This window comes from Clarias gariepinus, chromosome 25, assembly GCF_024256425.1.
Source record: "Clarias gariepinus isolate MV-2021 ecotype Netherlands chromosome 25, CGAR_prim_01v2, whole genome shotgun sequence".
Lineage (NCBI taxonomy): Eukaryota > Metazoa > Chordata > Actinopteri > Siluriformes > Clariidae > Clarias > Clarias gariepinus.
The window spans coordinates 23178511-23200938 of NC_071124.1; the positions used below are offsets into that span (position 1 = coordinate 23178511).

The following is a 22428-nucleotide window of genomic DNA, read 5'->3' on the forward strand; positions in this document are numbered from 1 at the left end:
TGGATGATACTTGGAGATGTTACTGATTTTGCCTAAACATAACTACAGAACAAATATTTAAAATAGATATGACCATTGCTGTATTGAGTACAGTAGAGATGAGGTGTAAATGATTACAAATAGGCCTACAGAAACATACGGGTCATAAAAAGTTAAAAAACCCTTTGAGCATGTTAAAGTAATTTATAGCCACAGGTAGGCCATGATCTTACCATATGTATGATTACCCATGGCTCATTGTGATTTTGTACCGATCCATAGCAAAAGTTCTACAAGTATGAACTTGGATAATAAGGAACTTTCTTTAATTAAGGCCAACTAATATTGCACAGCAGGGGGAGTAGTGGCACAGGGGGTTGAGCCTCTGGATTACTGATCGAAGGGTCAGGGGTTTGAGCTCTGTCACCGCCAGGTTGTTAGTCTTGGGCCCTTGGGCAAGGCCCTTAACCCTATAGGCATACAAAATCTCTCTGCCACTGCTGGTCCCAAAGCCTGGACAAGGAAGAATGAGGGTTGAGGGTCGGGCTGGCAACACGTCCCAGTAAAAACCAGAACTACTATAGAAACTGACGTTTTTACCAACACAAGAAGAAAAAAGTGAAATAGAGAGAAATCTATTCTACTGGAATCAACAATCCACTACAAGCCAAAGATTTAATACACATAAAGTAAACCACAGCCATTCTGACTTGGTACGCAGAGACACGCGTACAACGGTACCTCGGCATATGAATTGGTTCTGTTTCCGAGTTCTTGAGGTGAAACTTTGTACTGTGAAATGCATTTCCCCATAGATAATAATGTAAATGCAGATAATCCGTTCCAGCCACCCAAAAATATTAGCAGTATTACCACTATAATCATATTGTTGTATATAAACACAATTAAAACATTTAGAAGACATGAAAATAAAGTAAAATATATATAAAAAAATAGACCTTAAACCTCACTTAACCTTAATTTTTGATACCTCTTGACACCGGCTGATTAAAAGAAAACCAAACTGAAATCAGCTTCCTTTTCTTCTTGCTGCCGAGCTTGCTTTTTGCACAAAAAAACACAAAAAAACGTTGCCTTGCCTTCTCGTTTTGCGTATTGATTGTTACACAACCCGACCCGAGTTTCATAAATTTACAGATGAAAATAGTCCAGGATAATTATAAATTATTATCATTCCAAGTCACTTGGATTTTCAGAAGGGAGAATTTTAAATCCATTTGTACTGATTGTTGTTTTACTTGAAAAAAGAGCTTAGCCTTTCATATCACTGTAGCAAGACGTCACATATCATACTGTAAATGTGAAAGGGCTAACCATACATAAATGTTGCCCAAATATTTACTGCTACATTCACTAATAAAAATATCCTCCGTGTAGACCAGGCTCAGCAAAAGAAACATCTGAGACAGTGTAGAGAAAGCTAGACACCAGTGGGGGGCGCTCTACCTGCCAAGCCGGCGCTCAGCTCACCCCAAACCCTCAGTGATGTCTTCATTAGATCAGGTCATGACTGTAAGCATCAGACCACCTCAGATGGACAAAGCCCCGGAAGACTGGAGTGAATGAGAGAAGGATGAAAGAGAGAGACAGAGAGAAGGAAAAAGTGAGTATTAAGCCATTAGACGAGACAGAGCGATGATAATGTAATTGAGTGAGGAACTGGCTGACGTTATGAAGCAACTACAGTGTGGAAAAATCAATGCGTTTCCTCTCGGGGGGTGGAGGGAGGGCCAGGGTTAGGGTCAGGTAATGCGATATGTGCAGCATGAAGAGTAACGAGATGCTCCTTTTCTGAATACCAATCCTCTAAGACGGGACGCATGGTCAAACAGTATCTGTCCTGAAAGACGGCCTGCTGTATCCACGGCAACGGGTGCTCTCAGAGCCTCGAGGACAGCAAACAGTTTAATCAATGTGTCCCTCAGTGTGCTTCACTGGCTGTTTTTTTTTTTTTTCTTTTAGCCATGTTCCTGAAAGTTTCTCCTGCAGTCATTAAAAGCTGCTTTTACTGAACTTATAGGAAATTCTGAAACTAAAAGTTTAATGGTTTCTATTCACACCACAGTGCTGCTGGAGTTTGGTCAGATGTTGCTGATTAAATGTCTATTCAGCTCAAAGAATAAAGAATTTAAAACACATTTACACATTTTTAAAGTGAATGATTAAATGATGATTTGGATATTTATTCAGGAGACATTTTGTCTAACTTGACAAATTAATGCATAAAAAAACCCTGAAAAGTCTTTTTAATGTGCAATTATGCAGGTTTCCCCCCCAAAAAAACATACGCAATCACATGATCAGGGGTCATTATAATATTTGAGTTGGAAAGAAAGAAATGCAGTCATATAACAGCAGGTTGAAAATTGGCCCTCACATGATTTTTACGCACTTCACATCAATTTTTGATTTATAAACTACTTTTCTGCAATCCTGTTTTTTGTGTCAAAAGTCATGCGCCAATCACAATAATAATAATAATAATAATAATAATAATAATAATAAATAAATAAATAAATATTTTGTGTGTCTGGATTGTATTTACTTTTACAGTCCCAAAAAGCAATTTATGTGTCTTATTTTATGTTTTTTAAAAATCAGGCACGTTAAATACAACTTTAAAGTTATTAGTCTTAATTCTATGTTCAAATTTAAATGAAATTAAAAATCAATAATCTTTTGTCCCGAGGGCCATTCAACTTTTTTAATATTTCTTTACAGGGGCATCACGGTGCTACTGTACCTCCATAACTCTCTGATGTTATCTTCATGGTCTGCCATTACGCTTCGACTTGTTGTTCTTTGCACAATTATTACTACGGTATTTGCCATGTTGTCACTTTGCTCTAAATACATTTGCACATCAAAGGTTGCACTGCATTTCACTTATTAGTGTTATTAATTTTGCTTATAAAAAATATAATATTATTACTTGTGACTTATATGCTTTATTTATTATTTTTTTAGGGTTGAGTGTTTACACTAAGTTTCCTCTCCCTAAGTTGTACTTCTTTCATTGTCACCAAAATACACTCATTGTTCAGTAATCGGGCAGTGAATCACAGATGAGAAATGGAAAAAGTATATCGAATAAAGATAAAGTTTTTGTTTTAAAAATTCACTTATACCACTTCAGCGCTGTTATTTCAACCAAAGTGAAAATATAAACTAATCCCAGTAAAAAAATATTCAGTTTAGCTTTTTTAATTAATATTAAGAAAATTAAGATATTTTACTTATATAAAATATTTTAAGATTTCACTTATGGTGCCGGTTAAACTTCAGGCAAAAATCTGAATACTGCAAAAGTTTCAGTGAATGAAGAAAGACAGACAGAAAACAATCAGAGACTGGTTTCAGGTCCTGCAGTGTCTGTATCACTGAGAGATGTGAATAATGTACAGACAAAACTTTTCTTATGTTTATAAGTGTGTGTGTGGGTGTGAGAGCAGCAGCAGTGTAAGTGTATGGAAAATAAAATGATGTGAACACACACACACATCATTCTCAAAGAGTGACTGAGAAATCTAACTTCCAAGAGAAATAATAAAAAAATTAGAATTTGTCGGTTATTCTGTCTGTCAGTTTCTTTTTAAATCAATTCGAGTTTTTTAAATTCCCCCCCCCCAAAAAAAAAAAAAAAAACTGAAACAAAGTAACCGTTGCTGTGATCAGACGTTATTCCCGTGACGTCAGTCTCCGTGCTGTTGCGCATGCGCAGTGTGCCGGGGCTCTCCCTCTCTCTCTCTCTCTCTCTCTCTCGGGCAGGGCGCGGATCGGTGCACCGGAGCGGCGGCTCTGCTGTTTCTATGGTGAAGATGGCGGCGCCTGGGCTGAGCGGCCGGAGCGGAACAGCGAGCAGCAGCAGCAGCCCGACCGCGGCGGCCAACACCAGCATCAGCCAGCGGCTCGTGTGCGCGCCGGAGCTCGACTTCAGGTCCGGGAGCAGGATGGACGAGCTGAACCGACTGATCCTGGAATTCAGCAGACACGACCAGCGCGAGTACGACGACCAGCGCGCGCTCGAGATCCACACGGCCAAGGACTTCATCTTCTCCATGCTCGGTGAGGGAGAGGGATCGAGTGGATTTATAGGATCTCTCTCTCACTCACTCACTCACTCACCCCCTGTCTGTCTGTCTGTCTGGTGATGATTCCTTCATTGTTTCAACAGGCTTCATTATTTGCATGATTAGAATATTTAATTGATTTCAATTTGTGTATTTGCATATCACCCCGGAGTGTTGCATCACTGTTTGCACTATCATTCTATCTCTTCTAGCCTCTGTGTGTGTGTGTGATCTGTTTCCTTAAGCATTTAAACGACTCCTTTCATTCATTAATGCATGGTGAATATATACGTGTGTATGTGTGTGTGTGTGTGTATATATATATATATATATATATATATATATATATATATATATATATATATATAATATCCCACTTTCTCCTAATCTGATGGTGCAGTGGATTAAAATCATTCTCTCCACATGTTGAATCTCACCTTATGCTGAAAAACTCAACATTCTTGACAGTACAATATAGTATATTATATGTATATTATATTTATATATATTACATATTATATTATTGATATATTACTCAAACATTTATTTGCAGTGCACAGATTATAAAACCAGATTTTTAAAACCCAGGGACAGCAGGATCCCCGGGTTGGTGTGAGACGTGTGTGTGTGTGTGTGTGCGTGCGCGTGTGATTTACTGTCACTCCAAGAGCAGCTCCATGACTAAGGCTGCGTCTCAAATCGTGTGCCACACCACTAAATATTATGTGAAGCAGTACAGCATGTAGTGTTTTGCAGAACATTGTGTCATTTGGGACGTGACCCGTGACAGCTTTTGGTGATTGAGATTGAGATTAAGATTGGACTGGGTGGTTTATTGCTCGTGTAAAAGGGACAAAGGTGAATTTTTAATGCAGGGTTGGTTGGGAACGGAAATTGTGTTTGGCTATAAAATGTTGAAATCCAAAACAAAAGAAAAAGGTTTATTTGGTCATAACGATAATGACGTAAGGAGCGATTTTGTTGCCTGCTTTACAGGCTACCTGTTGCAGAAGGACTGGTTTAAGACTCTCGTTAGATGCTGTGTTAGAAATCTGACTTTGTAATGATTAACAGTTTGTCAATAGATTATATTAATAGGGACGGGGAATCACCAGGGGCGAACTGATACGAGGTTATCGCGATACTCGGGTGCCAATTCGATTTGTATTGCGAGTGTCTACCTAATTGTTAAAAGCTCGATACAAATAAAATTTCATTGAAATTAATTAATACTTAATTAAGTATCACAGTTTTATAAATATCCTGATTGGATATTATTTTGTTCAGATTTTGTTAGAATTCTAAACATTTTACAGATAATGCTGTGCTGTTTAAACAGTTTAGAGTGCGCCACCTGCAGGATTATAGAGGGACAGCAACATTTTACCTCCTTAAAATCTAATCATTTTTTAAAAATTATAATACATCAATGATTTGTCCTTCCGTCTCTATACAGTATAATACAGATACCCACAGCATGGCCACGTACCAATATTAAAGTTCTGAGGTTCTATCAGCCCATTTCCTGATATTGATTCAGCACTCATGTCTGTACAGAAGTACAGGGTGATCACTTGCACTAAAGTATTTAGTATTTGAGTTTTGAAAAAAAAATTTAAATAACTAAAAGAACTTTGTTTAACTAACTTTCTATCTTTGAATGTTTTCCTTTGTTAAATAGCAACCGGGGTAAACGATTTGATAAAAAAACATGATTTTTAATTATTAAGTGTACCGTTTTGTTTACAGAAATATTTATCTAGGCTAACTTCAAATAGTTTAAAAAATAATTTCATTAAGATCGCTGGTATTTATGTATCAAATTAAATTGAATTAAATTGAACCCTTGAATTATTGAAAAACTTTATATAAATAACCTAGCTATGCTGAATTACCTATAATAAATTGCAAGTTTTTGCAATTTAATAGTTGTGCTGGGCTGTATGCCTTTTTTATTTTTGTTTTTTTTTGGAAGTAGTTGTGCATCAATAATTGCATCAGGAAAATAGTATAAGCCTTTTTATTATTAATTTATGCAGCCTCTATTAATTTTAAAAGTACAATAGCATATTTATTTGTTTAGTTAGTTGTTTAGTCGTGTGTGACTCTTCGTGACCTGATGGACTACAGCACGCCACACCTTCCTAGATGCCGTTCATGGGGTTTTCTTGGCAAGGATACTGGAGTGGGTTACCATTTCCTTCTCCAGAGGATCATCTACAGGCAGTTTGGAAACGGCAATTAGCCGTCTAACTGCATGTCTTTGGACTGTGGGAGAAAACTAGAGGACCTGGAGGAAACCCACCAAGCATGGGGAGAACATGCAAACTTCATGCACACACCTGGAACCTGGAGGTGCGAGACGACAGCGCCAACCTCCAAACCACCGTGTGGTCGCAATAGCATATAACTTATCATTTTATATTAGATTTGTTACGCGCAAAATTTTGTGCAAATCAAGGTGCACTTTTTAATTAGAGAACTTGTACTTTAATAATTATCTTTTTTATGTGCGCAATCTTTGTCTTATTAACTGCAAAATGTTTCGCTGGAAAAAATTAATTTAAAAAAAAGACCTTTCCGCCCTGCCAGCTCTGAAAGGTTTATGATCCCGGCAACAGGGCTTGTAGATCTCCTTCTGTAAAACTCCCTCAAAGCTCAAAGCCGAACAACCTATGACTTTGGAGGGACGTGTCTTTAAGTTTCATGCTAAAGCTGTTTACCAGGAACAGCAGCGATCCTCAATGTTCCAGACGCATACTCTAGGACTGACTACTGACACCTTCACTTTACCGCTGCGGTTATTTTCAGCGGCAATTCAATAGGCCTGTGTTGCCGTGTTGTTTTGGTCTCGGGCCCAGGCAGGAGGGAGCGTGACAGCACTGAGCCATCTGTGGGAACCTCATGTCCTCTGATGCACGAGTGATCTACAGCTCCCTCTTTCTTTCACATTCTTTCATATACACACACACACACACACTCACAGAAGGACAATGTTCCCACGCTCTCAATCTTGAGCATTCTGCACGGCTCAATTCGGACGGCTCAGGTCCTGATTGGGTGGCGGCGCATTTAAATCAAAGCCGGCCAACAAAAGTGACGTTTTTAAAATACTTTGGCGAGAAAAAGACTTTGAAAGAGGATCAGCAGGGGCAGGAATGCTGCCGGGATTTTCTCTCCCCTCCCCATGGAAAGGTTTTGACTGAAAGGCAGGTTGTAAACCTTTGGCATTCTTCGAGAGCTGAGAGTTCTGCTAAAGGCCAGACCGTCCCTTAAGGACGTTGTAGCTTGTTATCTTATCGAATCTCAGATTCCGAGTGTGAAGGTCTGACTGTAAGGGCCAACGGAAAACACTTTACTTTATTCCAGACATTAAATCCGTAAACCTTTTAACGCACCGCATGGATCGATGAGATTATAAAGCACTCGGCGCGGCGCTGTAGTGCAGCACTGCTGTCTTTGTCCCAGAGATGGAGTCGTAGCTGCTTTCATTCATTATCTTCATTTTTAGATTAGCGTTCTACCACCACTGTGATGAACTTATTTCACAAACATAACTAATCATGAGCAAGGGGTAGCTAGTCGCTAGTGGTAGAACCAAGTCGCCACTGTCGGGTCCTTGAGCGAGGCCCTTACACCTCAACTGCTTACTGTTTAAGGAAATAAAAATGTGGGCATGCTTTGGAGCAACAATACGATATTATCATGACACCTAGGTGCTAATTACGTTAAAATATCATGATTTCATAAATATCTCGATTCTATATTTTGTTACAATTTTAAACAAATATAGTAATGCACCACCTGCAGGAAGATAGAGGAACTGCAACATTTTATCGTCTCAAATGCAAACATACAGTATAAATGAAAAATTAATTAAAAAAAACAAATTTTCGAGTCACACAAAACAATCATGGTACATAAAACCCCCCAATCCTTCCCCCTGACCATCGCCCCCCCTCCTACCAACCCCCCCACTGCCATGTGTACCAGATGCACTCCAGCATGTGAGCCTCGATTGCTAAGATTTTTACATCATGTATTGTCCACTAGACAATACTGCAACGTGACGTTACCTGCCAGTTAGTTTTCTTCTCGCACATTGATTTGAAAGTTAAAGGACAGAGATCAGAAATGGAAGAGGACTCTAGTAATAGAATACGTCGTCTTTTAATAGACTGTATCACTGTTGGTGAACTCCAAGGTCTTTGTCTCGCAAAAAGTCTCATCTGATATTCGAATCCGCCCCTGTGGAGTATGTCCTGCCTAATGCAGGGGTTTGAAAGCCGTTCAGGATAAACGTGAACAAAGGTCCCTCAGGCGTGTGTAATTATGTTAAACTCTACATTTACATTTGTGTGTACAAATAACTCTATTCATCAATAAGTATCTAGTGATCTAGTGTACACTTATCAATGCTGTACATGCTTGGATCCACGCACTTTTCTTGGCAGACAACCATAGAGGACTATAGGTTCCTTCCGTATCGATTGGCTGGATTTTCCCGGCATTGGTGTTCTCTTTCAGGTCCTTGTATTGATTCTCTGGGAAACAGATGCGAAGAGAAAGTGAGCGCTTTATGCAGCATGGTGGTAGAACTTGCAGTGTATACGGGTGGATTAATAAGTATATATTAGGGATAGGGTGGGAAAAAACCTATACAGTTGTGATTCACGTATCGGCACTCTGGCTCCAAAATAGATAAAACTGTTTTTACATTAATAATAGAGATGAAGCGGTCGATTGGTCAGTGACCAGAATTGGCTGGTTTTCAGTTTGATTGATTGGCCGTGACCGGTGATCAGCCTCAGATATACAGTATAAACGATTCTGTACAGAGCGCAGAAGGTTTCGAAGGGCTGCAACAGAAATGCATTTTTATGGTGTTATATTATCAAAAATCTTGCATGTTAAAATCCTCTGACCTGGGCCTCCGAGTCCCGCAGTGGTAAAGTGCTCGCCCTTTGATTCCTGGGTGATGCTGTAACCTCTCGCAGCCGGAGGTCTCTAAAGAGCTGATTGGCCGAGCTCTCTCAAAGGGAAGGGATGAGAGGTACCAGTGCTCTCACTCATTTGGCAGACGCTCTTATCCAGAGAGACGCTCATCTGAGCAGTTGAGGGTTAAGGCCAGGGGTAGCTCAGTGGTTGGGCCTTGCTCAAGGACCCAACAGTGGCAAATTGGTGGTTGTGGGGTTTGAACCTGGGATCTTCTGAACCGTAGTCCAATTCCTTAACCAATGAGCTACCCCCTGCACATTAATCACACAAGTGGAGGGAGCGGATAGCGCTGTCTTCTGAGTGTGTTGCGCCGCTCAAATGGTGCGTAAGCAAGCAGCTAGAAAAGATGCTTGTTCACGCAGCTCGGAGGGCGTCACGTGGTGGGAGAGCCCTAGTGACGAGGAGGAATTAGATATGGCCAAATTAGGGAGAAAATCTGGAAAAAATCCGGACCCCATCACGCCCCAAAAAAAACCTATGGCCTGTGTTTTTCTCCAAACTCTGAGCAAATTAATCCCAACCCCCCATTACACACGCTTACACCATTCTCAAAACACTGCAAGCACTAGTTAAAACCCTAGAAGCCGCACACGACTGCACGCTCGCAATTACTCAACCTGTGTGCGCGCTGTCATGTTAAGTTGTGAGACTCTGGAGGCATTTAAGGAGCTAAACATTGCTGTTTTATTAAAATCCTACAGGTGGCACACTCTGAACCATTATTCATTCTATGTGGTAGGAGTGAATTATTTGCCAAGTTTGTTTAGAAATAATAATTATGGCGGATAACAGAGAAATGTGCCGCTTAGTTAAATGTTTAAAACCTTATATCAGTGCTAGTTTGTATTGTTAAAACGCTGCGCGTGTTTTTCAAGCGAGAAGACTAATGCTATAAGGAACAGGCTATAGTACATTTAGTTACGCAGGAAACATATTTTTTTAACGCTTCAGAATTGTCACAAAATCAGGGAAAAATGTAATATCGGATGAGGATCTTTGATAGAATCGCAATTTTAGTCGAATCAGCACCAAGGTATCGTCATCATATCGTGTCAGGTGGTGACTGCTGATTCCCGTCCCTAGTGTATTTAAAACTGTGCAGGGTTTTGTTTGAAGTACACTTTTGTTAACTTTTTAATTCTTGTCTTTTCTCTTCCCCTATCAAAACCACTCCCAGGCATGGTGCAGAAGCTTGACCAGAAGTTGCCCGTTGCTAACGAGTACCTGCTTTTGTCGGGTGGAGTCCGCGACGGCGTTGTGGACATGGATCTGGATGAACTAGGGGCGTATAACCGTGGCTCAGATTATGACATGGCCTTCACGTTGCTCGTCCCTGCGCTGAAGCTGCATGACCGCAACCAGCCCGTCACGCTGGACATGCGGCACTCTGCACTGGGTCACTCCTGGCTCAGCCTGCGGTTATTTGACGAAGGCACCATTACGCGCTGGAGGGACTGCTGCATGATGGCGGACCACATAAACGGCACCACTAACTACTTCTTCTCACCCACGCTGGTGGCTGACTGGTTTCAGGAAGCGGTGGCGCTGGTGCTGGCCGAGGTGCAGCGCAAGCCGCAGCGGGGGATGCCGAGGGTGGAACGGGTGGAGCGTCACAGCACGCTTCTCTCGATGATCCTTGGGGTGGGCAGCAGCCGTATGCTTTATGACATTGTACCAGTAGTGTCATTCAAAGGCTGGCCTGCGGTTGCTCAAAGCTGGTTGATGGAAAATCACTTCTGGGACGGAAAGATCACTGAGGAGGAGGTCATAAGTGGTTTCTACTTGCTTCCAGCTTGCTCGGTTTCAGGTCGTAGGGAAAATGAATGGCGGTTATCCTTCGCCCGAAGTGAGGTTCAGCTAAAAAAGTGTATCTCACCAGGCTTAATGCAAGCATACCAAGCGTGTAAAGCTATTATTGTGAAGATGCTCGCTCAGCCCATGGCCGTTGGCCCCTACCACTTGCGCAGCATAATGCTATGGGCCTGTGACCGCCTTCCAGCAAACTACTTGGCGCAAGAAGACTTTGCTGCCCACTTTTTGCTGGGTCTCATCGACGACTTGCAGCACTGCCTCGTCAACAAAAGCTGCCCCAATTATTTCATTCCGCAGTGCAACATGCTGGAGCACCTGTGCGACGAGACAGCGATGTTTCACGCCCGCAAACTTGCCCTGGTGCGCTCCGACCCAGCTGAACACCTTCGTGCAACTATCGAGCAAGCCAAGAGTGCCAACCGCTTGACGCAAGAAATGCAGAGGCGTGGGAGTTCCTCCGGCCTGCCTTCTCCGCAGAACGACACCACTTCTTCTGAGCACCAACAACCCGATGACCGGCTAGCCAAAAAGCTCCAGCAGCTGGTTACAGAGAACCCAGGCAAGTCCATCTCGGTGTTCATTAACCCAGATGATGTCTCAAGACCACACTTCCGCATCGATGATAAGTTCTTTTAAGAACCAGGGAACTCTTTTGTGCTACCAGTGGATTCGCACAGAGATCTTCTGTCCGGTGTGGTAGTGGAGAATGTTCTTTGGGAGGAATGTGGACTGAAACTGGGGTCTAAGCAGCATCCTAACGCCTTCTCTTAGTAATTTTTTTCTGAGGTGTACTCGGACATGCAAAAGTGCTGTGCACAGCCTACTGCATTGTATATGAAACTTTTTGTTTTGTTTTTGCCATATTCAGGCAAGAAATTGCTGCAGCATCTAGGGACTAACGAATACTGAATAACAAAACTATTTCCTGGCTAGTCTTTCATATGCTTTCTATCATGTTCAATCTTTGTGTTTCTTTAATGGATGATTGAACAATATCCAAAAAAATAATAATCTTTTTTCGAAATGATAGTACGTCCAAAAAGGCCAAAAATGTTTTTTTTATATCTGGCTAATGGAGAACACTCAGAATACATCTTTAAGTGCAATTAATGAAAAGTACAATTACAGCAAAAGGCTTTTGTACAAGCTGCATCTGTTTTTCTTTTTCGGGTCAAAAGAATGCAACTTTAATATTTGTCTGCTGTTCAAGATCTCCAAGCATTGCTGCTATCAAAAATGTCAGAAATTTCATTAAAACAAAATCATTTCACTTTTTGAAATTGCCACCAGTGATTTTTGTAATCAATTAAAACATGCATCATTCATAAGGAAAAGCATCATTTATCCAAAAGAGTGCGATTTGAAGAGGACATCTGAACTACGACAGAGCTCCAAGAGAATTCTAGTTCGCCAGTATTGTATCACAAACCACTGTATATGAATGTGTTTTTTTTTAGATGTTGTAAACTAAAAATATCTTTTAATTTTGCACAAAATTGACTAGAACCTGCACTTTCTGGCAACCTGCAGCAGCTCGTGATGATGGGTGTTGGAGGGGTAAAGCATCATTAAAAATATAGACTTGAACAAAATGCTGTCACATTTGATTTGCTATAGGCTATCTAGTAAATTGTAAGAGTATCCCTCTAATTTGCAATTGAGTTAATAAGGCATAGTCATCCAGCATACTGCCTAGTAGCCCACTTTTAGTGTCTTTCAGCAAACTTTCAAACCCAACATAAAAAAACACCACAAAATTCCTGAAAGCAACGCTGAAGCATTGACGGTTCTCAGCCTTTGCATGATTAAACAAGATCACCAGCGTGACTGCAAACGCGTTTTTGATGTATGATCATTATTCTCACCAACATTCCCTTCTCGGTTTACAATCTGGCTGTTTTTAAGCTAACTTTGGCAACCCTGTATTTAACTGTCTTGTCTATTTTTGCACAAACCAGGCAACCCTGCCTTTAGCTTTTCTATTTTTACCCAATTCTGGTAACCCTGCGCTTAATTATCCTGGCTAATTATCCTGGCTGTTTTTTTTTCCCGCCTGAAAACCCAATCTTTATCTCTCCTGGCTGTTTTGAGCAATCCTGGCAACCTTCTTTAACTGCTCTGTCAATATTTGCTCAATTCTGGCAAACCTGTCTTTAACTGACCAGCTTATTTTGCAAAAAAAAAATTGGCAACCAGCCTTCTTCTTCTTCGTGTTCCTGGTGGTTGGCGTCCACCATGTTGCATTACCGCCACCTGCTGGTCTTGGTGTCCCTCATCTTCCTTTCAGTTTAACCCTATTTACTAGTCCCGTCACCCCACAACTCTTTTTCTGTTCAAGTAGTTTTAACATAAATCTGGCAATGCAGTTTTTAACTTTCCAGTTAATTTTTGCGCAAATGTGGAAACTCTGTCTTTTAAAAAGCGTTTTTTTTTTTTTCTGCAAACCTGGCAACGTTGTCTTTACCTGACATGTCTATCTTTGCTCTAACCTGGCAACCCATCTTTAACAGGTCCCGTCAATGCTTGTATAAATCTGACAATGCTGTCTTTAACTGGCCTGACTGCTGCATGGGGCAGCGTGAGTCTTTCCTCAATGGGCCACTATTAGCATTTGTTGTAGTCCCCACTAAGACCACTAGGTGAGACAATAACTAATCGGAGCCAAATGGCGTCAGCTTGCGTCTTTTAGTGGCAGTCTCTTTTAAAATGTTGCTCACTCAAAAGACCTGATTCAATTAATTTTAAAAGTATTAAGTATAAAACGTAAACTTTACATTTGAGATTAATATTTGTTGTCTTTGCCCTGACCTTCTCCTACGGATGAGCCGCTACTGCTTGCAACATTTGAATGACAGCTAATGATGGAAACTAGTCCAGCCCTATATCCAAGAAGCCCTTACACTATAGTAACACAACTAACAATAGGTTTTGCAATGTAGCTTTTTTTAACCACCTTTTAATATATTTCCTGTTAATATTCACCTGTGAAAGAAAAAGAGCATTACAGCATTAGAATTAGCATTGATGCATTATTATGGGACCAAGCATCTTAACACTTTTATCCTCAACTCTGTTTTTTATTTTTGCGTCATTTGGAATAATTTTCACATCTTTATCTTTTATTTATTAATATTTCTCAATTTATCAAGATCACTTACTTATGTGCTTGTCAACGAACTAAATATTATAATGTGCTTTTTTTTTTGGAGGAGTTTCTTGATTTTTGCGTCGGTTTCACTGTGCATTGGTGTACAAATCTGGAAAGGTAATAAAACCTGCTTACCGGGGCATAAAATAATGCAAATGCTTTGTATTCTTTCTTTCTCTCTCTCTCATACGCACACACACACACACACACACACACACACATTTACAGTATATCCGCGAGAGATTTCATGACACCGTAGTATTGTTTTAACCAAACACTCTGTGTGTTCCGTACACTTGCTGAATCAGCATCTTTTGTGATGTCATATTGCTGACTATAATACTGCTTTATTCACACATACAGGCGCACTGACACACACGTATTTGTCTGTTTCTCCTTGTGAGGACCTTGCATTGACATCATAATTATGAACAGAGCGGTGTTTCATGCTTCCCTTATCTTAACCTTCTCAGTAGCTAAAAGAAACACTCTTAGCTCATAGATAAAAGCTGGAAGTCTGTAATAAGCTGTTCTTCTTATGCAGACCAGGAAAATGTCCCCATAAGGTCAAACCCATCAGATTGCAAACAAAATCTATCCTTGTGGGGACATTCGGTCCCCATTATGTCAGAAAAATGGGAGTTTGTGCTAAAAAAGCACAAACTCGCACATTACTGTACGTACCGTAAAAGCAACATCTATAGTTGTTCTAAAAGCTTTAATCTCTTTAAAATTTAAGCATCTATATTCAAATCCTATTTTAATGGTTCTGTAATTCAATACTTTGAGGACGAAATGTGAATCTTTGTCCTCTGAATTAATATAAAATTAATATTTCAGGAAAATTATCTCAGTTGTGTTCACGTCTCCTTCTTCTGCTGCACAGAACCACAGGCGCTGGTCAGGACCTTGTAAACACAATTGTTCTTTTGTTCCTTTAACGAGTCACCAAGGTTGCTTTAAAATCCTCTCCGGTGTCATTTTACATTCGGAACGGCCTCGGACGTTTAATTTCAGCACACGGCGATCTTATAGCGGTGTTTGGTTCTTTTCTCGAACCGCCGGTGTAACGCAAGCCCGTTATTCCGGCCGCCGTATACTGCACACTGCTGCCTCTGCTATTTCTGACGTTGATCGATGAGCCTGCTGGATAACACGTTTTATTGTGTTCCTCCTTCAAACCAACTTGCAGATTATCAGCATTGATGAGCATGTAGCAGGAGGCCATCGCTCTGTAGGGAACGTGCGACCAACTGGATCGGGAGAGGAACCAAACGAAGGGATAATATTGTTGTTTTCTATTGTTTCTATGACCAATAATAATACTACTACTAATAAAACCAATAATAATAATCTGCTCGTTTTAAAAGTTAAACATTTCTGCGACATCATTCTCATATTCCTTTAGTGGTAAAATGTACCCTTTATAAAAGTAATTATAACTTTTGTTCTACCTGATATAACCAAAAACCAAAATACACAGTTGGATGTCTGAAGCTTCCCCATTAACACCACCGGCAAGGCTTCCCTATAAGCACTTTGTCGTTGATGACATCATAGAAGGACATTGTAATTGCTAGGACGGTTACTGTATATTAGTTACGTTGGTTATGTTGGGTCACCTGAAATAATACATACTGTACGCTACCAGTCAAAAGTTTGGACACACCTTCTAAATCCATGGTCTTTCCTGAATTATATTTCTCCCTACATTATAAAAAAACACACAATAATCTCCTTTATACAATTGATATTGAGATGTATCTGCTACTTCTGCTCTGTCTGAGGCTGGTGACTCTAAATGAACTTCCCCTCTGCAGCAGAGGTCAGTTTTGGTCTCGCTTTCCTGGGAAGGTCTTCATGAGAGACAGTTTCATCATGGAGCTTCATGGGTTTTACAAACTCACTTGACACAATACTGATCTTACAAGAACTGTTCCAGAACAGCAGACCTTCATGTCCTAAGATACCAACTGACTGTTGCTGCTGTTGTTGTTTTTGTAGTTAATTAAAGTCCGTGTTGTTTCATAGCTTTAACAAAATCCAGTATTGTTCTATAATGTAGAAAATAAATCACTAAAGAAATTACAATCAAATTAGATGTTGTGTACAAACTTTTAACCAGTACGACGGTGTAGTGGTTGGTGCTGTAGCCTTGTTCCTCCACGCCCAAGGGTTCGATTCAGCCTCTGAGTCTGTGTGCATGGAGTTTGCATGTTCTCCTCGTGCTTGGTGAGTTTCCTCCAGGTTCTCTGGTTTCCTCCCGCAGTCCAAAGACATGCAGATTAGGCTAACTGTTGTTTCCAAATTACCTGTAGTGTGTGATTTGTGAATGTGTGCCCTGTGATGAATTGCCACTTCGTCCAGGCGTTACCCCGCCTCATGCCTGAGTCTCTTGGAATAGTCTCCGGGCTTCCCTGTGATCCTGTACAGGAAGAACGATAAGGAGAGTGAAATCAATTAATAATTTATTGTGGGCTTCTTATTGGGTCATGGCTGATTCTAATCGTTTAGATGAGTGTATGAAAATCTATGTTTCAAATGAATGAACACATTTAACATTAAGCAGGAATTTTGAAACACCAACAACTTTACCCAGGATAGGTCCGCTAAACTGGAAAGTCAGTCTCCCCGCTGGTCAACTCCCCATCAACAGCCATAAGAGCGGCCATAAACTGCTTTTTTTAATGTTATACATATAAAATATAGAACATTTATGCCAAAGTAGCTACTTCTGAAGTTTATGCAACATAGAAGTGACCAATCTCGCTTCCCTAAAAAATTCTGGTTGCTAACTTCAGCAGTTTTGGAGAGATAATTTTATATGTAACCCCAAAAATGGTCATTTTTTCAACATTATACTGTCTCACTTTAAACAATGTTCATTTAAAATGCAAATTATGGTGCAAGCGTCTAAAAAAAAATATAAAAAGTGTTGCTTAAATTTGAAAGCTTAAAACGCAAAAAAATCTGTAGTGTCTGTAACCATGTCAAATTGATGTTGCAATATCTTAACAATTTTGCATTTTAGAATAATACACTTTTTCAGCTTTATGTCTTTTCATGTGAAATCTAAATTGGCAGAAATTTATCTGAATGACAGTTAAGTTTATTGAAGATTTAAATAAAAAAAAATTGCAGACACTAAAACATAAAAGGGCCTAAATTGTATTTAGCAAATGCGTTTCGTTTTATCTGATAAAAACATAAATTCTGATCATCATGTGATCATATCAGGGCTTCAGGATGAAGTTTCCCTTTTTAAACACTACCTTAAATCTTGGATCTGCTTAATCCGTCCATCTGTGTGTGCGGGTGTGTTTCAGGTTGCTTACACAGGCTGTGTGTGTATCTCCCCAGAGTGTAAGGCTCCGTCTCCAACTCCACCTATTAGACGTCACCGCAGCAGCATCTTACAGAAACCGGAGGAAACTTCATCCTCAACTGCACCAGATGAACCCCCCACCCTCTCTCTCTCCCTCCCTCCCTTCCTCTGTTCCTCTTCTTCTCCCCCCGCCTGTGTAGTGTGGAATAAAAAACTCTGCCTCTCTCTCACTCTCTCGTTTGTGCATCGATAGCGCTTCTGCTGCATCCAGCTGCTCGGACACGCCACGTCTTCCTCGTTTGATCTGCAAAAACAAGCCGCCACATGGAGAAAGGAGTCGGTAAGGCACTTCATTCTGAGTTATTAGCATTTGTTTCATCTGTGTTGGGAGAGTTTGGACTGTCGGACTGAGTCAGTGAGTGAGTAAGTGAGTGAGTGGATCTGGACTGCAGGCTTCATCGCATGGTTCATTGCAGTAGCAGCAGCAGCAGCAGCAGACTGGAAACGCCTCTCCATCCGTCAGAGAACGATTTAAGTTCTGCAAACGAGGAGATCATCAAAAAACTAGCGCCTTCTTGATGACGCTATCGCTACGGCTTCTCGTTTATCATAAAGTTTACCAGGTCTGGGAGGAATTTAGATCCCCAGGCTGGAGTGTTTATTTCCAGGGAGAAATGTTCGCAGCTTTACGCCGGTGCTTTAGTATGAAAGTGCTTGCCGTCCACTTTTTTTTAGGGTGAGACGAATAAAGGCTATGCATCAGCACGGCCTGCAAACACAAGCAGCCTTTCTCTTACTGACATGCCCAGAAATTACTACGGCTTTAAAAAGTAAATTAATATTATTATTATTGTTTCAGGTCTAAAAATGGTCAATTCAGCAATACTACGAAAAGACAAACACTGTAAGGATGTTGTGCAAGGAAAAGCACCCGGCGCATCCCTGAGCATTAAACCCACACTGTTACAGGGGCTGAATTTAATCATCTGATAATGCATGCGAATCCCCTACAGTGGTGAATTAAGTCATACAGTCAGCGTTCAAAATCAACACACACAAACACACACACACACACACACACACATAGCACTTTATCTGTTACCTCATGCTGCTTAGCAAAGAAACAAATCTGCAATACGACTTGTTTAGTAGAGTTTTAATTGCTTAAAACTGGATATAAACTGCATTATAAACAGTTTTGTTACAGTATATATAATTTTTGGATTTTACTCATTTGCATGTGTTTAAAGATTTGCTACTAAACTCGCAAGCATGTTTGATTTTACATTAACAATATCTGAGTTCCGCATATAGAACTCCATAAAAGGCAAGGCTCACAGTGAGCTGAAACTGACAGCACCAAAGAGCACACACCAAATATTCTTAATTCTCATCATTTTTTTTGTTGTAAGTTGATTCTTTCGGTTTCAAATTACCGATCGAGCTCCCTTAGATTTCCAATCTGAACTGTACAGTACCAACTCTGGTGCAATATGTAGTATATCATTTTTTTTCTTCCAAAAACTGGCTTCTGTAAAAAATCTTTTTTTAAAAATAAAAATGTCTGCATCTGGGTTAATAAGCAGCCTTATTGCTCCCGTTACATCAGCTTGGAAATGTGGCTTTTGTTTTGTACTTTACTGTACTAAGTATTTAAGATGATTTAATATACAGCTTAGAGAAGCTTAATGTTATTTATACTGTATATACTGTACAGTAGACTGTGTTACTATGAGCCTGACAAAGGAGACGGAAAATTCAAGAATTAAAGAAAACACACTGAAAAAAAATGTACAGTTTACTGGTCAAAACATGGTATTAGTGCTATAATGTCAAAAAAAGTGAATTTTCAGACAGAATCATGTAACACCACTTTTAGTAACACTTAAAGCTTTTTATATTTAGATTAATATTTTTATCAGATAAAAAGAAACACAGTTGCTAAATACAATTTCATGCCCTTTTATGTCAGTAGTGTCCGGAACTTTTTTAAAATTCAAATCTTTCAACGATCTTAACTGTCGTTCATATGAAACTTGGACAATCTAGATTTCACATAAACAGACATAAACATGAATAAGTGTATTATTCTAAAATGCTAAATTGTTATCGCAACATGAATTTGACGTGGTTACGGACACTACAGATTTATTTGACATTAAAAGTTTTTTTGGGGGGCCGATCCTTAATTTTGCATGAAATGCTTTATTTTAAGCAACAATTATATATTTACAGGTCATATGCTTTTAGAAGCTTACACCAATTTTAGTATACTCATAAAAAATATAAATAATTTGCATTTTAAATGATTATTGTTTGAAGCGAGACAGAATGATGCTGAAAAATGGCCATTTTTGGGGCAATTATAGAATAATTTCTCCAAAACTCCATAAATACTTACAATAAACTGAACCATGCTAACGCAGCTCTTATACTGTATATCTTATATCACAGATGTCAAATCCAGAATGGGCCAATGTGATTGTGTGTGTGTGTGTGTGTGTGTGTGTGTGCGCAACCAAATAGCCACCAAATAGAACAACGCTGTGTGTGGGTCAGACACAAGTCATGTAATGTAGTATTATTTAAAACCGCACACATTTATATAAAGACATCACCAAATCAAGACATGTACGAGGGGTGTTTAGGGCGACCCAGGACTTGTGATGAGATTTCTGGTGAATGAAGCTGTAAAAATGATTGAAATTTACAGAGGACTTTAAGTGCAGTACAGTGATGAGACTCCTAGCAGCAGTAAAACATTTGAACCGTGTAAACGTTTTAAAGAAGGCCGCAGGTCCGTGAATGACGATCCCGGCCGAGGTGGCTCAGCGCCCCACTGCAGTCGTTCCCGTGAACATTCAGTGAGTGGAACGGCTGATCCTTGAAAATCAACGAATTACTTCAACTTGAGGAAACAAGAGACACATTTGTCTATGTGAACTAAACACACAATCATTCACCAGCACCACTTGCACGTTATAGGAACTCTGCTGGGAGATATTGCATCATCCCCCATATAGTCCTAACCTCGCTCCAAGCCATTTCCACATGTTTGGGGGCATTAAAGGAGTTCCTGGGAGGCCGGCGTTTCAGATGTGAAGCAGGAGGAAACTTTCTACCTTGATGATGTCCAAGCACCAGTGAGACACTGGGATAAGTGCATTAGTGTAGCAGGGGATTATAGAGAGAAATAAAGGGAGTTTTTACTCTCAGGACTGTGTCCTGTTATCCTGCACAATCAATCAAAAGTCCTGGTTTGACTTGAACACCCCCTTTTGCTCTAGGAGCATGTGATAAAATAAATACACTGATTTTATTGTGTTTTACATTTAAAATAAGTCTGTGTCTTATCTGTAAAATACAGTCAATACATCATAAATACAGTTCACGCTCCCCTTCATGTGTTAACATTATTAATACAGAAAAAGAATACATTTTATAGTTTGTTAAAGATGTATTTTACAGAATATTTTGACCCTCTATGATTTGGCCATGTACATAAAATAAGACACACAATTTTTTTTTTTTTTCGGGGACAGTAAATGAAATTAAATAAATATGATGTAGCCACATTAAATTTATGCAGTGCGTAAAAATCACGTGATCGCCCTCGTTCAAACTGTTTCCTGTCCTCTTTTATTCTTTGTTTGTTTTTTTCCCCAATCATTTTTCTTTTTTCAACTATTGTAACGAGCCCTAGTCACATGACTAAGTACACTTTTTGTAAATTTTTTATTTTTTTTAATCCAGTGTCTTTTATTTTGTCACATCAGGTTTTTTTTGTTTTGTTTTGTTTTGTCATGTGATACAAAGTGTTTCATTTAAACAAATATTTTATACATGCAGCCATTACAATGATTAGACATTTAATCTGATTTTATTTCTACCAAAGCACTGCTGGATTGCTCTCGTGTTCTTTGTCAGACAGGTTCTGTTTAAGTGATTTCTTGATTCAACAGCTCTGGCAGTAATCAGGCCTGGATGTGGCAAGTGAAACCTATCTCAGCTTTCCAAAAATCACAGTTCTTTTATGATTTAACATGGGGGGCTTTTTTACATAGGGACAAGTAGGAATGGATAGCTTTCTACCCTTAAAAAAATGAAAAAAATGCATTTTGTATTTACTCGGGTTATCCTTGTGTAATAAATGTTTGATGATCTCAATCACTTAAGTGGGACAAATATGCAAAAAAAAAAAAAATATATATATATATATATATATATATATATATATACACTTTTTAATTAATTGTTTTTGTATGAGAGGATTAAAACCCTCAAGATTGTGCGGTTACTTCAGGGTGGTGACAGTCACTATTTTCCTAGAACAAACCGTCCTGTCATGTTTTATTCCTTACGTCTACACTTCCGTAGTGTGAATTTATCACCTTAAATGGAAGATTAATGTACACAACAAAACGTCTAGTGTACTTCTCAGCAAAATTGAGTGAGACGGAGAGATTTATGGCGTGTACTCACACTGCTTTTCCTTCGTTTTTATTTTTTTCTCAGCGTCATTAGACTTCCTGCTGCACTGTTTCTGCTGACCAGCACGTTTTTTTTTTACCTTTTATCCATCAAGCTTGTGTTCCCTGTATGCGCCTTTCTTTCCAGGCGTCATACGTCACGTTCCTCTCTTATGTTTCCAGTTTTATTCTTGTAAGTGACATTTCATTTTTGTGCACAAACCTGTATGGATTATATACAGTACAGTATAACGTGCATTTGAACACACACACACACACACACACACACACACACACCACTGTAACATCGTGTTAGCTTTATTGTTGTCCAGAAACTCCGTAATAGTTTGATTTACCGTGTATATACATATCTACGTATTTTCTGTTTGTAGAAAGTAAATTCACCAGATGAAAAAGTAAGAACTGTGGAGTTTATAGTGACGAGTATTAATATGCAAAAGAACTGTATTTAAACGGAATGGTCATTAATTAATAAATTAACGAATTAATAAATATTAATAATAATTGTATTTTTCTGCAAAATTTTTTTACCCCCCTAAATTGACCTCATATAAGAAGAGCCCCTCCCCCAGCTTACTGCTCAAC

At 39.5% G+C, this 22428-nt stretch overlaps 2 protein-coding genes across 2 annotated transcripts in view; both read left to right on the forward strand.

Moving 5' to 3' along the window:
* The first annotated feature begins 3639 nt into the window (after nt 1-3639).
* mb21d2 (Mab-21 domain containing 2) lies at nt 3640-13982 on the forward strand. Its single transcript, XM_053487140.1, has 2 exons — nt 3640-4065; nt 10246-13982. The coding sequence occupies exons 1-2, from the start codon at nt 3714-3716 to the stop codon at nt 11514-11516; spliced, it is 1623 nt and encodes a 540-aa protein (XP_053343115.1). The 5' UTR covers nt 3640-3713; the 3' UTR covers nt 11517-13982.
* Nucleotides 13983-17561: 3579 nt separating this feature from the next.
* fgf12a (fibroblast growth factor 12a) overlaps nt 17562-22428 on the forward strand; it is a 67505-nt gene continuing 62638 nt past the window's right edge. The window contains exon 1 of the mRNA XM_053487043.1: nt 17562-17693. Coding sequence (XP_053343018.1) covers nt 17678-17693 — 16 coding nt within the window. The 5' untranslated portion in view covers nt 17562-17677. The remainder of the gene's footprint in view (nt 17694-22428) is intronic.

Coding starts and splice junctions, on each gene's coding strand:
- mb21d2 (XM_053487140.1), top strand. CDS start 3,714: ATGCGCAGTGTGCCGGGGCTCTCCCTCTCTCTCTCTCTCTCTCTCTCT. Junction 4,066..10,245: donor CTTCATCTTCTCCATGCTCG/GTGAGGGAGAGG, acceptor AACCACTCCCAG/GCATGGTGCAGAAGCTTGAC.